The 18,561-nt window shown below is 46.0% G+C and overlaps 1 protein-coding gene across 2 annotated transcripts in view; it reads right to left on the bottom strand.

Moving 5' to 3' along the window:
* Positions 1-18,561, bottom strand: part of LOC126988758 (zinc finger protein 704-like) — a 193,190-nt gene that overhangs the window by 136,093 nt on the left and 38,536 nt on the right. For both annotated transcript variants that reach the window (XM_050847152.1, XM_050847153.1), the window contains exon 3: positions 17,651-17,763. In XM_050847152.1, coding sequence (XP_050703109.1) covers positions 17,651-17,763 — 113 coding nt within the window. The remainder of the gene's footprint in view (positions 1-17,650; positions 17,764-18,561) is intronic.

The following is an 18,561-nucleotide window of genomic DNA, read 5'->3' as shown; positions in this document are numbered from 1 at the left end:
GTAGGCTTGGGGTAGGCTTCCTGTGTGTGTGTGTGTGTGTGTGTGTGTTTTGATGTCTCGTGGGAGTGGTTTTTTTTTGTGTGTGTTGGTATACTTTCTTTTACTCATTCTGTTGTTGTTATTGTTGTTTTTTAAGAGACTGGAGATAGATAGACAGATAAAGAGGGAGATAGATATAGATAGATAGATAGAGGGAGAGAGAGAGAGACAAAGACACAAACAGAACAAGTAACAAACAGGTATAAATAAACCCATAACAGCAAATAAACAAACAAACAAACAAATTAAAATATAGAACAGCGGAACACTTGCACTGCACATCACTCGCATATAAATTAAAACGTACCAGACCAGACCAGACGTGTGTGTGTGTGTGTGTGTGTGTGTGTCGACCCATAGTGAAGGCCTAACAAAAAAAAACTAAGGGTGAAAGGTTAGCCCACTACATCATATTCTATTCCCTACACCACCACCACCACCAACAACAACAACAACAAGAGGGAAGGTTCCTGTACTGCGTAGATGAAGAGGAGGGAGGGAGGGAGGAGGAGGAGGAGGAAGGGAGGGTTGAATTAAAGGGAGAGAGGGAAGGGAGGGAAAGGGCGTAAGAGAACTACCTACACCGAGAGAGAGAGAGAGAGAGAGAGAGAGAGAGAGAGAGAGAGAGAGAGAGAGAGAGAGAGAGAGAGGGCAGCTTTAACTAGGCCTATATAGATGCGCCATGACAGAAACCAGATTATGAAACCAAACACAACTAAAGAAATAGAAACCTTCCGTGTGTGTGTGTGTGTGTGTGTGTGTGTGTACCAGGAAGCATCCGAACCAAGGACTGTGTGTGTGTGTGTGTGTGTGTGTGTGTGTTGAATCGCAATGAGCGGTCACCTCGTACACACATCTCTATCTTGAGCTGTGTGTGTGTGTGTGTTTGTGTGTGTGTGTGTGTGTTATGGCTCTCGCACGTAGCAATATCAACAATACAGATACACACACACACCACCTGTCTCTCTCTCTCTCTCTCTCTCTCTCTCTCTCTCTCTCACACACACACAGGTGACCCACAAACAACAGGTATAGTAGTACTTTCCCCACACAGGTGCACCCCCCTCACCCCCCCCCCTTCACCCCACCTCTCGCACCTTTTCCTGGGAGCACTCGATCGTTTCCTGTCTTTTGTTGAACCTGCTTTTCCTCGCCCCGGCAAAGCGTAAATGGCTGCCAGCAATAGAAAAAAATATATATGCCTTGTCTGTTATTAAAGAGAAAGGCATCCGTGCGTAAGATCATGCTTAAGTGTGTCTGACGAAGTTCTTTTTTTGAGTTAGTGCATCCTGAAGCCAACGGAGCGAGTCTTTTTATTCGCTGTAAAGGCAGGGAAAGCGTCGTTAAACAGTGTGGTTGTATTGTTTTATGACCAGAGGGACACACACACACACACACACACACACACACACTAACTCCTACTTTCTGCCATCTGACTAAGCACTCTTCCAACGGACGGAGAAACACACACGAAAAAATATACCAATGACCAGATACACACACACACACACACACACACACTAACTCCTACTTTCTGCCTTCTGACTAAGCATTTTTCAAACGAACAGAGAAACATACAAAAAAATATACCAACGAGAAAGAATAAATACAAAATAGTACGTCTTTAAAAGTGTACCTGTTTCAATATATCAAGGAAAAAAATAAGTAATACAAGTTTTTCGTTCAAACATGAGTCTTGGAAATCAATGGACCGAATCAGATTGAGAGCGGGGCAAGAAATAAAAGCAAATATCGCGCGCCTTGACACACTATACTGGTAGCAGGCAACGGCGCGCGGAACAAAGAATCGCGCGGCAGACTAATACGATGTCGCGCGGCTTGGCGTTCGCGCGTTCTGCAGACTCATGCGCGGGTCCGACAGCTCTTGCCATGACGACGCTGAAATGTGGACGCCAGTGAGCCAAGAACACATAGTTAGGCTTTCATGGGAGTTTTGGGCATTTCCAAGAGTAGTTGTATGACCCTGGTGGTAGTTTGACCCCTCCTCTGTACCGTGAACCTAAAGAAACACTCATTAGAACCCGACTGACCCCCTCTTTGACCTTTAGAAATAGCTGATGTGAGAAGCGAAAGTGTCTAACATCACCTAAGGGTCATATTCTTAAACACATCAACGTCCAAGCACACATATCTGACAAGGTTTTCGTAGGAGTTTTGAGCATCTCCAGGGATAGCATTATGTCCCTGGTGGTAATTTGACCCTTCCTCCGCATCGTGAACGTAAAAAAAAGACTCATTATAACCCGATTAATCTCCTTTACTGATTCTGGAACTAGTTGATGCGAGAGAGAGAAGCGTCTGGCAATACCGACAAAGACATTACTGCTGTTTTTTGTGGGTGTTTGCTTGAGTGTCTGAAAGAGAGCTCGCGCGCAGACTCCTCCCGAAACACAAACTATGAGAGCTTGGCAAGACGACGGTAAAATGTGCATGGACTAAGAGACTATGACATTACTAGTGTGTGAATAATAATAATAATAATAATAATAATAATAATAATAATAATGATAATGATAATAATAATAATAAGAAGAAGAAGAACAACAACAACAACAACAACAACAACAACAACAACAACAACAACAATAATAATAATAATAATAATAATAATAATAATAATAATAATAATAATAATAATAAACGGCCCTAGAGCTGAAAATACACATCAATGGACGATATAATGAAATGAATGAAACAAATAACAAAATAATATGTTTGATAATAAAATGAAAATAGAAATAACAATAATAACACTAATAATAGTAAAGATAATAACAATAATAATAGTAATAATAATAATAGTAGTAGTAGTAGTAGTAGTAGTAGTAGTAGTAGTAGTAGTAGTAGTAGTAGTAATAATAATAATAATAATAATAATAATAGTAATAATAATAGTAATAATAATAATAATAATAATGATAATAATAATAGTAATAATAATGTGTATATATGTGTAATGTGTATGTGTGTGTGCGACGCAGCGAGAGACTAACGCTATGGTGTCTCTGTGTGTCTGGAAGAGCTCGCGCGCACGCACTACCTCAGACACAGACAATGGTAAACATATAACTGCAGGGCGAGCATTCAGACAGGTGATGACGCGGACCCCGCCAGCCAGCCAGCGAGTCCTCCCAGCCGCGTTATGTAAGCTCCGTTCGTTCACCCTCACGTGTGCCGCAAATGCTTGAGGGTAACGGGGCGTCTTTGTGCCGCGGGTCTGAGGGCCAGATTTTCAGACACTCCGGCGCCCGAGTCACACATTTAACAAGGCTTTCATAAGAGTTTGAGGGATTTCCATGGGTAGATTTACGACCTTGGTGGTAGTTTGACCCTTCCTCTGTGCCATGAACCTACAAAAACACTCATTAGAACCCGACTGATCTCCGTTTTGGTCTTTGCGTATTGTTGATGTGAGAGGCAGGGTCGTCTAAGAATACCAATTATCGTCTCCTGCAGTGACATGCTGTAAATGCGTGTGTAAAAGACGTTGTTTATAAATGTGGCCCAATGGTATCTATGTGATGGATAGTGAATCGAGGCACCCCAAGGAAATGAGAGTGAAGCGCTTCCCTCCCTCCCTCTCCCTCCCTCCCGTCGCCTCAGGTGTTCCCAGGTGATTCACGCTTGAGGGCCGCCGTGGACTGTGCCGGAAGGTGAGGACGCTAACTATACTTCCCGTTCGGGCTCCCACGACTCACCCATGACCAACCTGAGGAGACTTCGGGTCGTATAAGAAGACATTTCGCCTTCCGAGTTCACCTATTTGACAAGGCTTTCATAGGAGTTTTGGGCATTTCCAGGAGTAGTTTTATGACCCTGGTGGTAGTTTGACCCTTCCTCTGTACCGTGAACCTGAAGAAACACTCATTAGACCCCGATTGACCCCCTCTTTGACCTTTAGAAATACATGATGTGAGAAGCGAAAGTGTCTAATACCGACCCGCTTCCACCTTTCATGTCACCTATATCCAAAGGCCGAAAAGGAGATGAATCGGATTCTCATGAGCGTTTTTTCACATTCATGGTACAGAAGAAAGGTCACACTACCACTAGGGGCAATAAAGTAGTGTCCCTAGAAATGCCCCAAACACCCACGAAAGCCTTGTCAAATATGTGCACTTGGGCGTCGAGAGGAGAAGCCTTCGCCGCCCCCAAGTGGGACACGCACTCTACACTCCGTCACGGGCACGACCCTCGACGCCCTACATAACACCGTCCGCCAAGGAAAACGCTATCCGCTATCCCCTCTTGCATCGACAGCGCCGGCGGCCTCGTCCCAGCAAATGACAGTCCCCCAGTCGCTAATAACCGAGGCCGGCGCTGAATGTTCTTGCGAAAGTTGAATTCATCTGCGCAAATCGGTGTAGTGATGTCGGGAAAATGACATCGGATGAGGCGTAATGGACGTGAAAGTGGGCTACGCGCAAGCTTATTTCGGGCTGCGAGGGGTGGGCGGGTGGGTGGGTGGCAGCCGACGCCCACGGGAATGCCAACCTCGATTCAACTAACGAACAGTGTCGCTTCCCTCGGGTGTGAAAGGGGGGAATGAAGAGGCCCCGATGGTATGATAAAACCACCATGACTACCAACGCAAAATCAAATCATATTCATTTTTGGTTCATTGCAAGATGCTGAACAACCCTAACTAACCTGTATGTCGCTTCCCTCTTACATCAAAGCTTTGCAGGGAAGAGAAAAGGTCCCACTGGTATATTGAAACACCCCACGACAGCAGAACGCACAACTAAAATTACTTTCCTTTCTAGCTCATTGCAAGATGCTGAACGACCCCAACAGAACTACCTTAGGGTGGAGCTTCCCTCTTGCATCAAAGCTATACAGGGAAGATAAAAGGTCCCACTGGTATATTGAAACACCCCACGACAGCAGCAACGCAGAACTAAAATCACTTTCCTTTCAAGCTCATTGCAAGATGCTGAACGACCCTAACTACTAAACTAAGAGTGGCGGCTTCCTTGCATCAAGCTAATACAGGAACACAAAAAAGTACTTTCCTTTCCAGTTCAAAGATAAAAGGTCCCACTGGTATATTGAAACACCCCACGACAGCAGAAACGCAGGTCTAAAATCACTTTCCTTTCTAGTTCATTGCAAGATGCTGAACGACCCCAACATAACTACCTTAGGGTGGAGCTTCCCTCTTGCGTCACGACCTTACAGGGATGAGAAAAGGCCCCTACCACGACAGCAGAACAACGTTGCCACATTGTCGTACTCAGCCTCTTATATCTACCAACTTCCGACCCCCAAAACCGTCTCCTGGACCCCAATTACTAGATCCATTTATACATATCGTTAAAATAGTTAATTCCTGATGTTTCTTAGCAATGGTTAGTGGCCAAAAACAGGTAAATACGCGGCTTTGGAAACGATAATCTGGCAACGGGGCAGCAGAACGTACAACTAAAATCATATACGTTCCTTTCTAATTCAATGGAAGACGCTGAACAACCCCAACTGAAGAGGGAGAGGAGCAGCCCTACCTTTGCCGTTACAGCCTTACAGGGGAATGAATGCAGAGGCCCCAGTGGCATAACATAACATCTCATGACAGCAGAACGCAAAGCTAAAATCCTATCCTACTTTCCTTTCTCGTCCACTGCAAGATGCTAAGCAGATTCAGCCCTCGATACCTGCTTACTGCACTGAATGGGGTTGATGCTGATGTGGCAATAATACAGAGCAACGACCAGGCCAGCGGGGGGGAGGGAGGGATGGGGCGTGACAGGCAGGAGGGATTGAAGGCGCAGCGTCCGGTGTTGAGGACAGAGGGGCCGTTAAGTTAGGTTAGGTTAGGTTAGGTTAGGTTAGGTTAGGTTAGGTTAGGTTAGGCCAGCGGAGGGAGGGAGGGATGGGGCGTGACAGGCAGGAGGGAATGAAGGCGCAGCGTCCAGTGTTGAGGACAGAGGTGCCGTTAAGTTAGGTTAGGTTAGGTTAGGTTAGGTTAGGTTAGGTTAGGTTAGGTTAGGTTAGGTTAGGTTAGGTTAGGTTAGGCCAGCGGAGGGAGGGAGGGATGGGGCGTCCAGTGTTGAGGACAGAGGTGCCGTTAAGTTAGGTTAGGTTAGGTTAGGTTAGGTTAGGTTAGGTAAGGTTAGGTTAGGTTAGGTTAGGTTAGGTTAGGTTAGGTTAGGTTAGGTTAGGTTAGGCCAGCGGGGGAGGATGGAGGGATGGGGCGTGACAGACAGGACAGAGGTGCCGTTAGGTTAGGTTAGGTTAGGTTAGGCCAGCGGAGGGAGGGAGGAATGGGGCGTGACAGGCAGGAAGGAACGAAGGTGCAGCGTCCAGTATTGAGGACAGAGAGCCGTTACGCTTCCCTCACGCCGCTGCCGGAAACAAGAATGTACAAAACCCCGATGATCTCACCGCCACTAATTGCCGAAGGAAGGAAGGGGTGCCGGGGAGCCTCGCCTCTCTTCACTACAATGGAGGTAAAGGTAAGGTAAGGTTGGGGGCATACGCTATAGCTGCGCGTAGCCTCTGTGCTCATCTGTCACATTGACCATTGGGCTTGAGGTAGGAAGAAGGATGAAGGTCAAACAGATAAACAGAGAAAGAAGAAAACAAGCATAGGAGAAGAGTTAGCGGGATGAGAGAGAGAGAGAGAGAGAGAGAGAGAGAGAGAGAGAGAGAGAGAGTATATTTGAGAGTAGTAAATAAACAGAGTAAGAAGAAAACTAGTATAGGAGAAGAGTTAGCGGGATGAGAGAGAGAGAGAGAGAGAGAGAGAGAGAGAGAGAGTAGTAAATAAACAGAGAAAGAAGAAAACTAGTATAGGAGAAGAGTTAGCGGGATGAGAGAGAGAGAGAGAGAGAGAGAGAGAGAGAGAGAGAGAGAGAGAGAGAGAGAGAGAGAGAGAGAGAGTAATGAGGACTCGGCATAATTAGAAACAAGCCAGATAAGCATAACGAGGGGACAGACAGACAGACAGACAGACAGATAGACAGAGAGACAGCCACGCGCGCCTTGACACAGAGCAGAAGGCCTCACCCCAAAGCTCCCGTGGGTGTGGCGGACAAAGGCGGGTGGTGGGCGGTGCAGCGGGCGCAATCAACAGCACCCCAGTTACCCGTGAGCAATTAAGTGGTGGAACTAATTATCGTACGAGTTACTTGACGGTGCTTTTGTAGGTGTAGTAGTAGTAGTAGTAGTAGTAGACATTGAAGATGAAGAAAAACAAGAAAAAGATGGAGGAGGAGGAGGAGGAGGTAATGTTGACTTAGAACTCTCTCATTGTTGTTGTTGTTGTTGTTGGTGGTGGTGGTGGTGGTGGTGATGGTGGTGAATGGTGATAACGCAACCAGAACCGTACCTAGGCCAACACACACACACACACACACACACACACGGCTCCTCCCCTTCCCTTCCCTCTGCATGTGTGTGTGTGTGTGTGTGTGTGCATCGACTAACGGAAGGTCACTGTCCCTTTTAAGACATTCACGGTCACAACTTCATCCTCTACCCCACTAACCCCCCTCCCCCCAGCAAGCACCCCCCTTCCCCCCTCTCCCAAACAACCACAACACCCTCCCCTCCTTCCCCAGTCCTCCAGCAAGCACCCCCCTTCCCTCCCTTCCCCCCGTGCTCTCCTGACCCTGGGTACGTGTTAACATGCAGGGCGCGGCTTCACCTGGGCAGGCAAGCGACAGGTGTTCAAGGCAGCGTAGGGCAAGATAGGACGCCCAAGGGTAGAGATTCGAGTCCTGTAGCATCCCAGAAATGGACTCAGAAACACACACACGAACGCTCTCTCTCTCTCTCTCTCTCTCTCTCTCTCTCGTTGTTTGAATATTTTTTTTAGTATTTTGTTTCTTTTATGTATTCTATGTAAGGAAAGATTTTGTCAAGCTATAATAATCTCTCGTTGTTTGAGTATTTTTAGTATTTTGTTTCTTTTATGTATTCTATGTAAGGAAAGATTTTGTCAAGCTCTCTCTCTCTCTCTCTCTCTCTCTCTCTCTCTCTCTCTCTCTCTCTCGTTGTTTGAGTATTTTTTTTAGTATTTTGTTTCTTTTATGTATTCTATGTAAGGAAAGATTTTGTCAAGCTATAATAATCTCTCTCTCTCTCTCTCTCTCTCTCTCTCTCTCTCTCTCTCTCAACGGCGTTCCTATGATCCCTGGCAACGGTGTAACCCACAAAATATTAACACACACACACACACACACACACACACACACACACACACACACACACAGCTATCATCTTTATTACACACGAAGCTGATGATGATGATGATGAAACTATTGCAAGTGGTGACGCCCAGAGGAACAGACACCCCCTTATCTGTGTGTGTGTGTGTGTGTGTGTGTGTGTGTGTGTGTGTGTGTTACGCCACCACGCCACCTACTGTTAAATTTAGTTGTCAAGCAGAGTGGGGAGAATTTTCACTCCTTCATTCCTTCCCCCTCCTCTCCACTCCTTCCCTCTTTCCTCTCTTTCCTCCCTCCCTCTCGCTCTCATTCCCCCTCCCCTCCATTCCTTCCCCTCCCTCCCTCCCTCTCTCATTCCCTCTTCGGACACAACACTCTTCTAACACTCCCCTCGTCCTCACCTAAGCAAGCGAAGCAACTACTAGATATGACGTAGACATCAAGAGAGGGAGAGAGAGGGAGTGAACACGAATGCAGGGAAGGAAGGAGAACTGTAGAAGAGGAGGGAAGCGACGAGAGGGGGTTGGATGCTGGGAAACGTAGAAAAAGTTAAAAGAAAGCTGGACTCAGGAAGGGGAGAGACAGAGAGAGGGAGTGAGAGAGAGGAACAGCGACATCAGGAAAGGGAGATAGAGAGGGGGAGGGAGGGAGAAGAAGGGAACACGAATGGAGGAAGGAAGGGACGAGAAGGAGTTGGATGCTGGGAAACGAACAGACAGGAAGGGGAGAGATAGATATATAGATAGATAATTAGATATTTATTGACCACAAATATACATAAAACCAAAACATCATACATAAATCGCAAGTTATTTAAGAATACTAATTTCGTTAATAACATTTATAATTTGTAGTCCACATTCAGCACTTAAGGCAAATCTTTATATAGTCACTAAAATATACAGAACTCTGATGTCGTTACGGGCTTAAAAAGACTTAACAGAGAGAGAGAGAGAGAGAGAGAGAGAGAGAGAGAGAGAGAGAGCACACCACTGAGGGAAGGAGCGCTGTATGTATATAGGAAAGGATGAAAGAGACTGAGGGAAGCGACGGAAGGAAAAATGGAATGCAGGGGAAACGGGAGAAACACAAATGGAATAGAATGAATGAGAATGAAAGGTAGGGAATGAAGAAGGGAGTTGTGTAGAGGGTAACAAATGAAGGGAGGTTTGTAGATAGTGTAGATGGTAAAACTAAAATGAAGCAAAATGGAAACTATAGGAGAAAGAACAGAGAGAAGAGGAGAGAGAGGAAGAAGGGAAGAGGAAGAGGAAAAGAGATGCAGGAGAAACGAAGGAAGAGGAAAAAGGGAGAAGGGAAAAGAATGCTGGAAAAACTAAAACGAAGCAAAATGGAAGCTATAGGAGAAAGAACAGAGAGAAGAGGAGAGAGAGGAAGAAGGGAAGCAGAAGAGGAAAAAAAGAGTAGTGAGGATAGGGGAAGCAGGAGAAACGAAGGAGGAAAAAGGGAGAAGGGGAAAGAAGGTAAGACACGAGAGGGGAAGAAAAGAAGAGAGGAAAAAGGGAAGAAGGGGGAAGGGGAAAGAAAGGACGTAGGAAGGGAAGAAAGACGAGAGAAGGAGAACCGGAGAGAGGAAAAAGGGAGAAAGGAGAAAGAGAGGAGAGAGAGGAAGAGGGACGCTGTAGACACGAAGAAAGAGGGAAAAAGGGAGAGAGAGAGAGAGGAGGAGAAAGAAAGGACGTAGGACGGGAGGAAAGAGAAGAGAGGAGAAAGAGATGAAGGAGAGGAAAAGGGATGAAAAGGAAGAAGGAAAAGAAGAAAGGAAGGACTTAGGAACCAAGGAAAAGCCATAGGAAGGGAAGAGACGAGATGGAGAAAGGAAGAGGAAAAAGGAAGAAGGGAGAGAAGGGGAGGAAAGGAAGGATATAGAAACCGAGGAAAAGGCGTAGGAGAGGAAATAAAGGCGCAGCGGGGGAACGGCACGGCTCGGAAAGGCCCCAACAGGAGTCCTATGCGGCGAGGTCCGGGGTCCTGCTGGCATCCGCGCGTGCTCCGGGTTCATCTTAAAGCCGTGCAGGACCGCCTCGTCACCGCCCTACCTGACCTGCCTCACTCAGAGCTCCTGCCTCCCCCCCACCCCCCCTCCTCCTCCTCTTGACGCAGCTTCCATCCTTCTCTCTCTCTCTCTCTCTCTCTCTCTCTCTCTCTTGCTCTCTTTCGACCCAGCTCTTTGATTCCAGGAGCACTTGCGTCGATATAACTCTCTCTCTCTCTCTCTCTCTCTCTCTCTCTCTCAACGCTTCCTGCCATGACCTAGGCGACCGAGAGAGAGAGAGAGAGAGAGAGAGAGAGAGAGAGAGAGAGAGAGAGAGAGAGAGAGAGAGAGAGAGAGAGAGAGAGAGAGAGAGAGAGAGAGAGAGAGAGAGAGAGAGAGAGAGAGAGAGAGAGAGAGAGAGAGACACAGGTGCCGCCTCGGACATAGCCTATTTGCGCATCAACCTGGCCGCCCAAGCGATGCCGGCCGGGAGTTCGTTCGAGTTGGTTTCTAAGGCGTGAATAGACCGACCGATTCCCTTGTCCGTCCGTCCTAACACAGCGGCGAATACGGACGAAATAAGGGGAGGGAGAAACATATATAGAAAGACAAGATAAAAAATGGAGCATATAGTTTAGAAATGAGAGAAACGAAAAGGATATGAAGGGTAGAAGGAAAAGAGAGGAAGGGAAATGATCGAGGAAAGTTTGTGGAAAGGAAGTATTTAAGAAGGAAAGGAGAAAGTGGAAGATAGAGTTTAGAAATGAGAGAAACGAGAAGGATATGAAGGGTAGAAGGAAAAGAGAGGAAGGGAAATGATCGAGGAAAGTTTGTGGAAAGGAAGTATTTAAGAAGGAAAGGAGGAAGTGGAAGACAGAGTTTAGAAATGAGAGAAACGAGAAGGAAATGAAGGGTAGAAGGAAAAGAGAGGAAGGGAAATGATCAAGGGAAGTTTGTGAGAACGAAGTATAGGAAGGAAAGGAGGAAGTGGAAGTTAGAAATGAAAGAAAAAAAGAAGAAGGGTAAAAGAAGGGAGGTTTGAGTATATCGGAGAATGCGATCAATGGAACGAGCAAGTCTATGGGGCGCTGAGTTCGACTACTAAGGACTTGAGGTCACTGAGGACTCGAAGAGAAGGGGATACAAACCTCGGTCATTGTGGGGTATATTTGGTTTCCCTCCCCGACCTACCCTTACACACGGGAACAACGCATTACCGCCCGCCAACCCGCCTTCCTAAAATCTAATCCACTCTCAAACCTAGGTAAGGATTTTCTTCTGCTCTCCACCTCAAACTTTTTTTTTTTACATTAAAGGAGACGGCTCAAGGGCAACAAAAAGAGTGCAAAAAAAATCGAACTCTACCTCATTCTCAAACATAACGACGCAGTACCAACGCTCAGGGCCACATAGGTTAGCGCAGGTTATGTTGCGGGGCGGTATAGCAATTGTCCTTCTTTTGTTCCCTTCCCTAACTCGTCTCAGCCACGCCTTTCCACCGCTCATCGAACTCTACCTCATCCTCAAACATAACGACGCAGTACCAACGCTCAGGGCCACATAGGTTAGCTCAGGTTATGTTGCGGGGCGGTATAGCAATTGTCCTTTTTTTGTTCCCTTCCCTAACTCGTCTCAGCCACGCCTTTCCACCACTTAACGAACCTCGTCTTAACCTCACACGGAAACAACGCAGTACCGACGCTCAGGCCCACATACATTAGTTATGGTTACGTTATGCTTTGTTATAGCAGTTTTTCTTCATTTGTTTCCTTCTTCTATAGTCAGCCACGCCTTTCCACCAGTGATCGAGCTCTGTCCTAGTATCACACGGAAACTACCCAATGGCGAGATTCTACAAGCATACAAAGGATATATTAGGTTACTTAATAGGGCGGTATATTAGTTTTCCTTCCTCTGTTTCCTTCTCCTATGTCAGTCAATCACGTCTTTTGAATGTTGGGTCACCTTCCTCCTCAACCTCGCATGGAAACGTAACCTACCCTGACCTTATCTAACCTGACCTACCCTAACCTAACCTAAGCTGTCCTACACCTATCCTAAAGTCACCTGACCTACCCTGACCTTAACTAACCTAACCTAACCTAAGCTGTCCTGACCTCCCCTAACCTCACCTGACCTAACTTTACCTACCCTAACCTAACCTAACCTAAGCTGACCTACCCTACCCTAACCTCACCTGACCTAACTTTACCTACCCTAACCTAAGCTGACCTACCCTACCCTAACCTCACCTGACCTAACTTTACCTACCCTAACCTAACCTAACCTAAGCTGACCTACCCTACCCTAACCTCACCTGACCTAACCTAACCTTACCTAACCTAACCTAGCCTAACCTGACCTACCCTACCCTAACCTCACCTGACCTAACTTTACCTACCCTAACCTAAGCTGACCTACCCTACCCTAACCTCACCTGACCTACCCTAACCTAACCTGACCTACCCTAACCCAAGCTGTCCTGCCTCCCACAAGCATACAGACCGTGATGTGGCAGAAACCTCTATCCCGGCTATTATATTCTCATCTTGACAGTCATCATCATCATCATCATCATCATCATCATCATCATCATCATCATCATCAACTCTCCTTTCCCCTCCCGTCCCGACCCCCTGCTACTCGTCCTCATCCTCGTCGGCAGAGAAGCAGAGTCGCCAGGGAAACACACAGGCGGGGAAGGGCTTAGTGATGCCGTGATGGTCTCGGCCGGGAAGGGAAGGAAAGCGAAAGGAAGAAATGGGAAAGGAAGGGAAAGGAATGGAAGAGAAAGGAAAGCGAAGTAGAGGAGGAAAGGAATAGAAGGAAGGAGGGGAAGGTTAGCGAAGGTGAGAAGGGAAGGTAAGGGAAGGAAAGCGAAGGGTGCTCTCTCTCTCTCTCTCTCTCTCTCTCTCTCTCTCTCTCTCTCTCTCCATGTAAAGCGCCTACGCAGCAGACTATTCAATGGCGTGTGTGCGTGTGTGCGTGTGCGTGTGTGTGTGTGTGTGTGTGTGTGTGTGCGTGTGTGTGTTATCTAACCTCCGCCATAAATCATATACGAAGATGGAATTAAAGAGAGCGAAAAAAAAAGAAAGAAAAAAAAGAAAGATAAATATAGTAGAGAAGGAAGAGAAAAAGAAAAAAAAAAGGATAATAAATAAATAAAATAAATAAATAAATAATGAAAATAAAAAGAGGGAAAGGAAGGTCAGGGAAAATAAAGAGAAGGTACAACAACAACAACAACAACAACAAGAAAAAAAAAAAAACTAGACGCCTTTGTAGAATCAAGGCGAATTTTGTGAATGTGCGACGTGGGGGTGCGCTCTCTCTCTCTCTCTCTCTCTCTCTCTCTCTCTCTCTCTCTCTCTCTCTCTCTCTCTCTCTCCTGTTCGCTTCCTCTCAGAATTCCAAATGGGACCAAAGTTTTCTCTCTCTCTTTCCTCTTCCTCCTCTTCCTCTTCCTCTTCTTCCTCTTCTTTTTTTTCCTTCCCTCCCTTCCTCTCTCACCTATTTATTCTGTTTCAGCCTCTCTCTCTCTCTCTCTCTCCTTTTTTTTCTCTCCGTTTTTTTTTTTTATATATTTTGTTTTATCCTCCTCCTCCTCCTCCTCCTCCTCCTCCTCTTCTTCTTCCTCTTTTTCTTTATTTTCCTTTCTATCTCTCGTTTATTCTGCTTTTATCCTTTCTTCTATTTCTCCTCCTTTTCTTTTTTTCTTTTCCTATTGTTATTTTTCTTGATTTCCTTTCTTCTTTTTCCTATTCCTCTATTTTTTTTTACTTTCCCTTCCTAAAAAAAAAAAAAATCACCAAGCTGTTCTGTTTTGTCCTCCTCCTCCTCCTCCTCCTCCTCCTCCTCCTCCTCCTCCCTCTCTTCCTTTATTCTGTTTCCCTTTCTCCTCTTCCTTCCTCCCCTTCTATTAATATATTCACCCTCCTCTCTTCTCTCTCTCTCTCTCTCTCTCTCTCTCTCTCTCTCTCTCTCTCTCTCTCTCTCTCAGCCCCCCCCCACCAGCTGATTCATACAACCAAGTCACCCCTTAAAGCTGACCTGCTGGCTCACCTCCCGCACCCTACCTGTTACTCTTCCTCCCTGCACCCTGTAATCACCCTCCCTGCTCTTCCCTTCACCCTGTTTGTCACCCTTCCTCTTCCTGTCCCTTCTGTTTTTTTTCTTTCCTTGCTAATCACCCTACCTGTTACTCTTCCTCCCTGCACCCTGTAATCACCCTGCCTGCTCTTCCCTTCACCCTGTTTGTCACCCTTCCTCTCCCTGTCCCTTGTCTGTTACGCTCCCTTCCTGTCTGTTTTTTTTTCTTTCCTTGCTAATCACCCTACCTGATATCCTCCCTTCCTGCACCCTGTAATCACCCTCCCTGCTCTTTCCTTCACCCTCCCTCTTCCTGTCCCTTGTCCTGTTACGCTCCCTCCCAGCCTGTTTTTTTTTTTTTTGGCTAATCACCCTACCTGATATCCTCCCTTCCTGCACCCTGTAATCACCCTCCCTGCTCTTTCCTTCACCCTCCCTCTTCCTGTCCCTTGTCCTGTTATGCTCCCTGCCTGTCCGTTTTTTTTCGCTAATCACCCTGTTTAATATTTTACCTGTTACTCATTCTCTTAATCTCCCTTCTTCGTCCGTCCTTTATCCTGCAATTCACCCTCCCTATTTTCCTTGTCATATGTGTTACGCTCCCTTCCTCTCCCTTCGAACTTCATTTTCTTGTCTATGTTTCTTTTCTTGTCTATAACTTCACCTGTTACGCTCCCTTTCTAACTCTCCCTGCACCCTTTCTGTTCCTCCCTTCACCCTGTTTGTCACCCTCCCTGTCTGTTTTCCCTTGTCATATTTCACATCCTCCCTGTTCTGTTCTTTCTTCATCTTGTTATTTACCCTCCCTGTCTCCCTTCCCTCCCTTGTTCGGTTACGTTCCCTCAATCTCCCTTTATCCTTCTATTCAACTTTTCTATCATTGCTTTTCCTTGCCTTGCTAATCTCTCTCTCTCTCTCTCTCTCTCTCTCTCTCCTACGTTCACTCATTTCTATATCAGTTATCTTGTTTTGCTTTCTTCCTCTCTGTCTCTTTCTGTGTTTGCTATGATCCATCTCTTCTCTCCGTTGTTTATACTCTTTTCTAAGTTCTAAATCCCTTAATTATTTCATGTTTAACTCTCTCTGTCTTCCTATGTCTGCTATGCTATATCTCTTCTCTCTATTGTTTGCGCTTTCCTCCCTTCACTTGAACTTCGTTGTTTATACTCTTTTCGAAGTTCTAAATCCCTTGTCTTGTTTAACTCTCTTTCTCTCTTTCTGTCTCCTTCCTATGTCTGCTATGATCCATCTCTTCTCTCTTCTCCGTTCACTTACACTCCGTTGTTTATACTCTTTTCTAAGTTCTAAATCTCTCTCTCTCTCTCTCTCTCTCTCTCTCTCTCTCTCTCTCTCTCTCTCTCTCTCTCTCTCTCTCTCACCCCCCATTTAATCCCTCCCATCCCTCTTCGGTAATCTGGCACATCACTCTCGCAGTACCACCTCTTCCTCTTCCTCCTCCTCCTCGTCATCAGGCAAGGATCGATACCCACCTAGCCGGACGCCCGCTGAAGGATACACCAGCAGGCAGGACGTGAACAGGGCAAGATTAAAGTTGAAGACCAAAACACGGGGCGCTTCACTCCTTGGGCAAGACGGGTTGAAGTGTGAGATGATGATGATGATGATGATGGTGCTGGGGTAAACAAAGGGATGAAGGAAGGGAAGGAAATAAGGAATGGGAAGGGAAGGAGCAGAGAGGAAGAAGGAATAGGAAGAAATGGATTAAGGTTGAAAAATATGAAAGTTAAGGACGAAAAGAAGGAATTGGAAGGGAAGGACGAGAGTGAAAGAAAGAAGGAAGGAAGGAAAAGAGGTAAGGAAAAGATGAAAGAAGGAAGAAGGAAAGGAAAATGGTAGGAAAGAATGGTAGTGAAAGAAAGAAGGAAAGAAAGGACGAAGGCAGGAACAGAGGTAAGGAAAAGATGAAAGAAAAAGTAGAAAAATAGGTTGGGAAAAGAACACGAGGAAAGGATTAGAAGGGAAAGGTCGATGGTGGAAGAAGGAAAAAAAAGAATAGGAAGGAAAATACATAGATGGGAAATTAGTTAAGTATAAAAACGTAAAGAATGGAAGAGAATGGAAGGGTTGAGTTGGGTTGGGTTGGGTTGGGTTGAGATGGACTGCGATTGGGGTTGGGGGAAGGGGTTGAAGTTGGGTTGAATTGGGTTAGGGTGGGTGAGGGGGGGTGGGGGGGCTGGAGGGGGTTGTGGGGGGGGACTAAGGTAAGCTCCATCAATGTAGAAAACGAGACAACCCAATTATTACCTGTGTCGGAAGGGCCACCTGTCTCTCTCTCTCTCTCTCTCTCTCTCTCTCTCTCTCTCTCTCTCTCTCTCTCTCTCTCTCTCTCTCTCTCTCTCTCTCTCTCTTCATAAAATACATCTCTTGCAGTTAATTCTGACACAGGTATTTCCGAACAAAGATGGCGGGGATATATATAACACATGTGCGTGCCTGTGTATGTGTGTGTGTGTGTGTGTGTGTGTGTGTGTGTGTGTGTGTGTGTGTGTGTGCGCCGGCGTTCAATGCACCCCAGGCAGGTGTCAGTGGCCGCGAAATATGTCGTGACGTGGCATAAGCAGGCCGCGAAAATTCTGTGGTGTTACTCTGGGAACAAGGAAGCCACGTGACGCGATGGGAAGGGAAGGGAAGGAAAGGGAAAGGGAAGGGAAGGGAAGGTGAATAAGTAGACAAAGGGAAATAGGTAAGAACAAGCGAGACACATTATAACCTTTACCGGCGCAGAAATTAAAAAAAAAAATTATATTAGAACCTTTACCGGGGCAGAAATTAAGTGCATAAACAAAACAAATAAAAGAGAGAACCAGAAGATACGATTTTAGAACCTTTGTCGGCGCAGAATCGAGTGAATCAACATAAAACATAAAACCGGGTAAAGAAAAGAAATTAGAACCTTTACCGGAACAGAAACGGAGTACACAAAATAAAACATTCCATTTCTTCCCTTTCCTTTCCTTTCCTCTCCTTTTCGTTCTTTTCCTCTCCTCTCCTTTCCTTTCCTTTTCGCTCTTTTCCTTCCCTCTCCTATTCTTTCCTTACCTTTCTTTTCCATCTCTCTCCTTTCCTCTCCTCTCCTCTCCTCTCCTCTCCTTTCCTTTCCTTTCCTTTCCTTTCCTCTCCTCTCTTTTCCTTTCCTCTTTTCCATCCCTCTTCTTTCCATTCCTTTCTTTTCCTCTCCTTTCCAAACACAAAATAAAGAGAAGAGAAAGGTATTAAGAGACGCATTTATCACACAGCACACTCATATAATAACCACTAACGGAGGTGCTGGTCCAAGAGGTGAGCTGTAGAGACATAGGCAATCAGTACTCACCATCAGGCAGGACGGGTGAGCGCGGTGAGCAGGAGAGCTTCATCAGGACCATAGCAGCGGCGCACTCATCCATTTGGTCCTCCTCTGAGCGGGAGCTGCGACGCTTGCGGGACCTGAGGTGACGAGAGAAAACATCGTGAGGTAGAGAAGAAGGATGTGAGTTAATAGGACAGTGAGGTTACTAAAGGTTATATTCTTAAATATTTCAGAGGTCTCACGAGCGTTTTTTCACGTTCTTGGTGTAGTGGATGAGAGAGAGAGAGAGAGAGAGAGAGAGAGAGAGAGAGAGAGAGAGAGAGAGAGAGAGAGAGAGAGAGAGAGAGACTGGTCAAACCATCACTAGGCTCATAAAACTACCCCCCCCCCCCCCCACATATTAACACAACCTCTACGAAACCCTTATCAAATGAAGGTATGTAAGTCCCAATGTGCTTGATAATATGGGTGTCATTAACTTAGATACTCAGGAATATACTTGGATACAAAAGAATACGGAGAGAGAGAGAGGATAACTTATATACATAGAGAAGGGGGAGAGGGATGTTAAGTGTTATAAAACCTGCAGATGGGATAATTTAACTCTACTTCCATTTGGGTCAACCGTCATTCTTCCCACCACAAGCTCCAGGGACAATGCAACGGAGATGTGCACTAAGGCCACGCGTAGCTATATCATACACCCCCAACTTAACCTATACCTGCCGTGTCACGTGTCTGTTCCCCTTCCCATAACAAAGATATAATAAGGTACGGTATGGGGAAGGAGGGAGCTATATCGTACACCCCCAACTTAACCTATACCTGCCGTGTCACGTGTCTGTTCCCCTTCCCATAACAAAGATATAATAAGGTACGGTATGGGGAAGGAAGGGAAGGGAGGGGAAGGAAGGGAAGGGACAATGCGACGGAGA

This window comes from Eriocheir sinensis, chromosome 70 (assembly GCF_024679095.1).
Source record: "Eriocheir sinensis breed Jianghai 21 chromosome 70, ASM2467909v1, whole genome shotgun sequence".
NCBI lineage: Eukaryota > Metazoa > Arthropoda > Malacostraca > Decapoda > Varunidae > Eriocheir > Eriocheir sinensis.
This window is presented reverse-complemented; position numbering and strand designations above follow the sequence as displayed.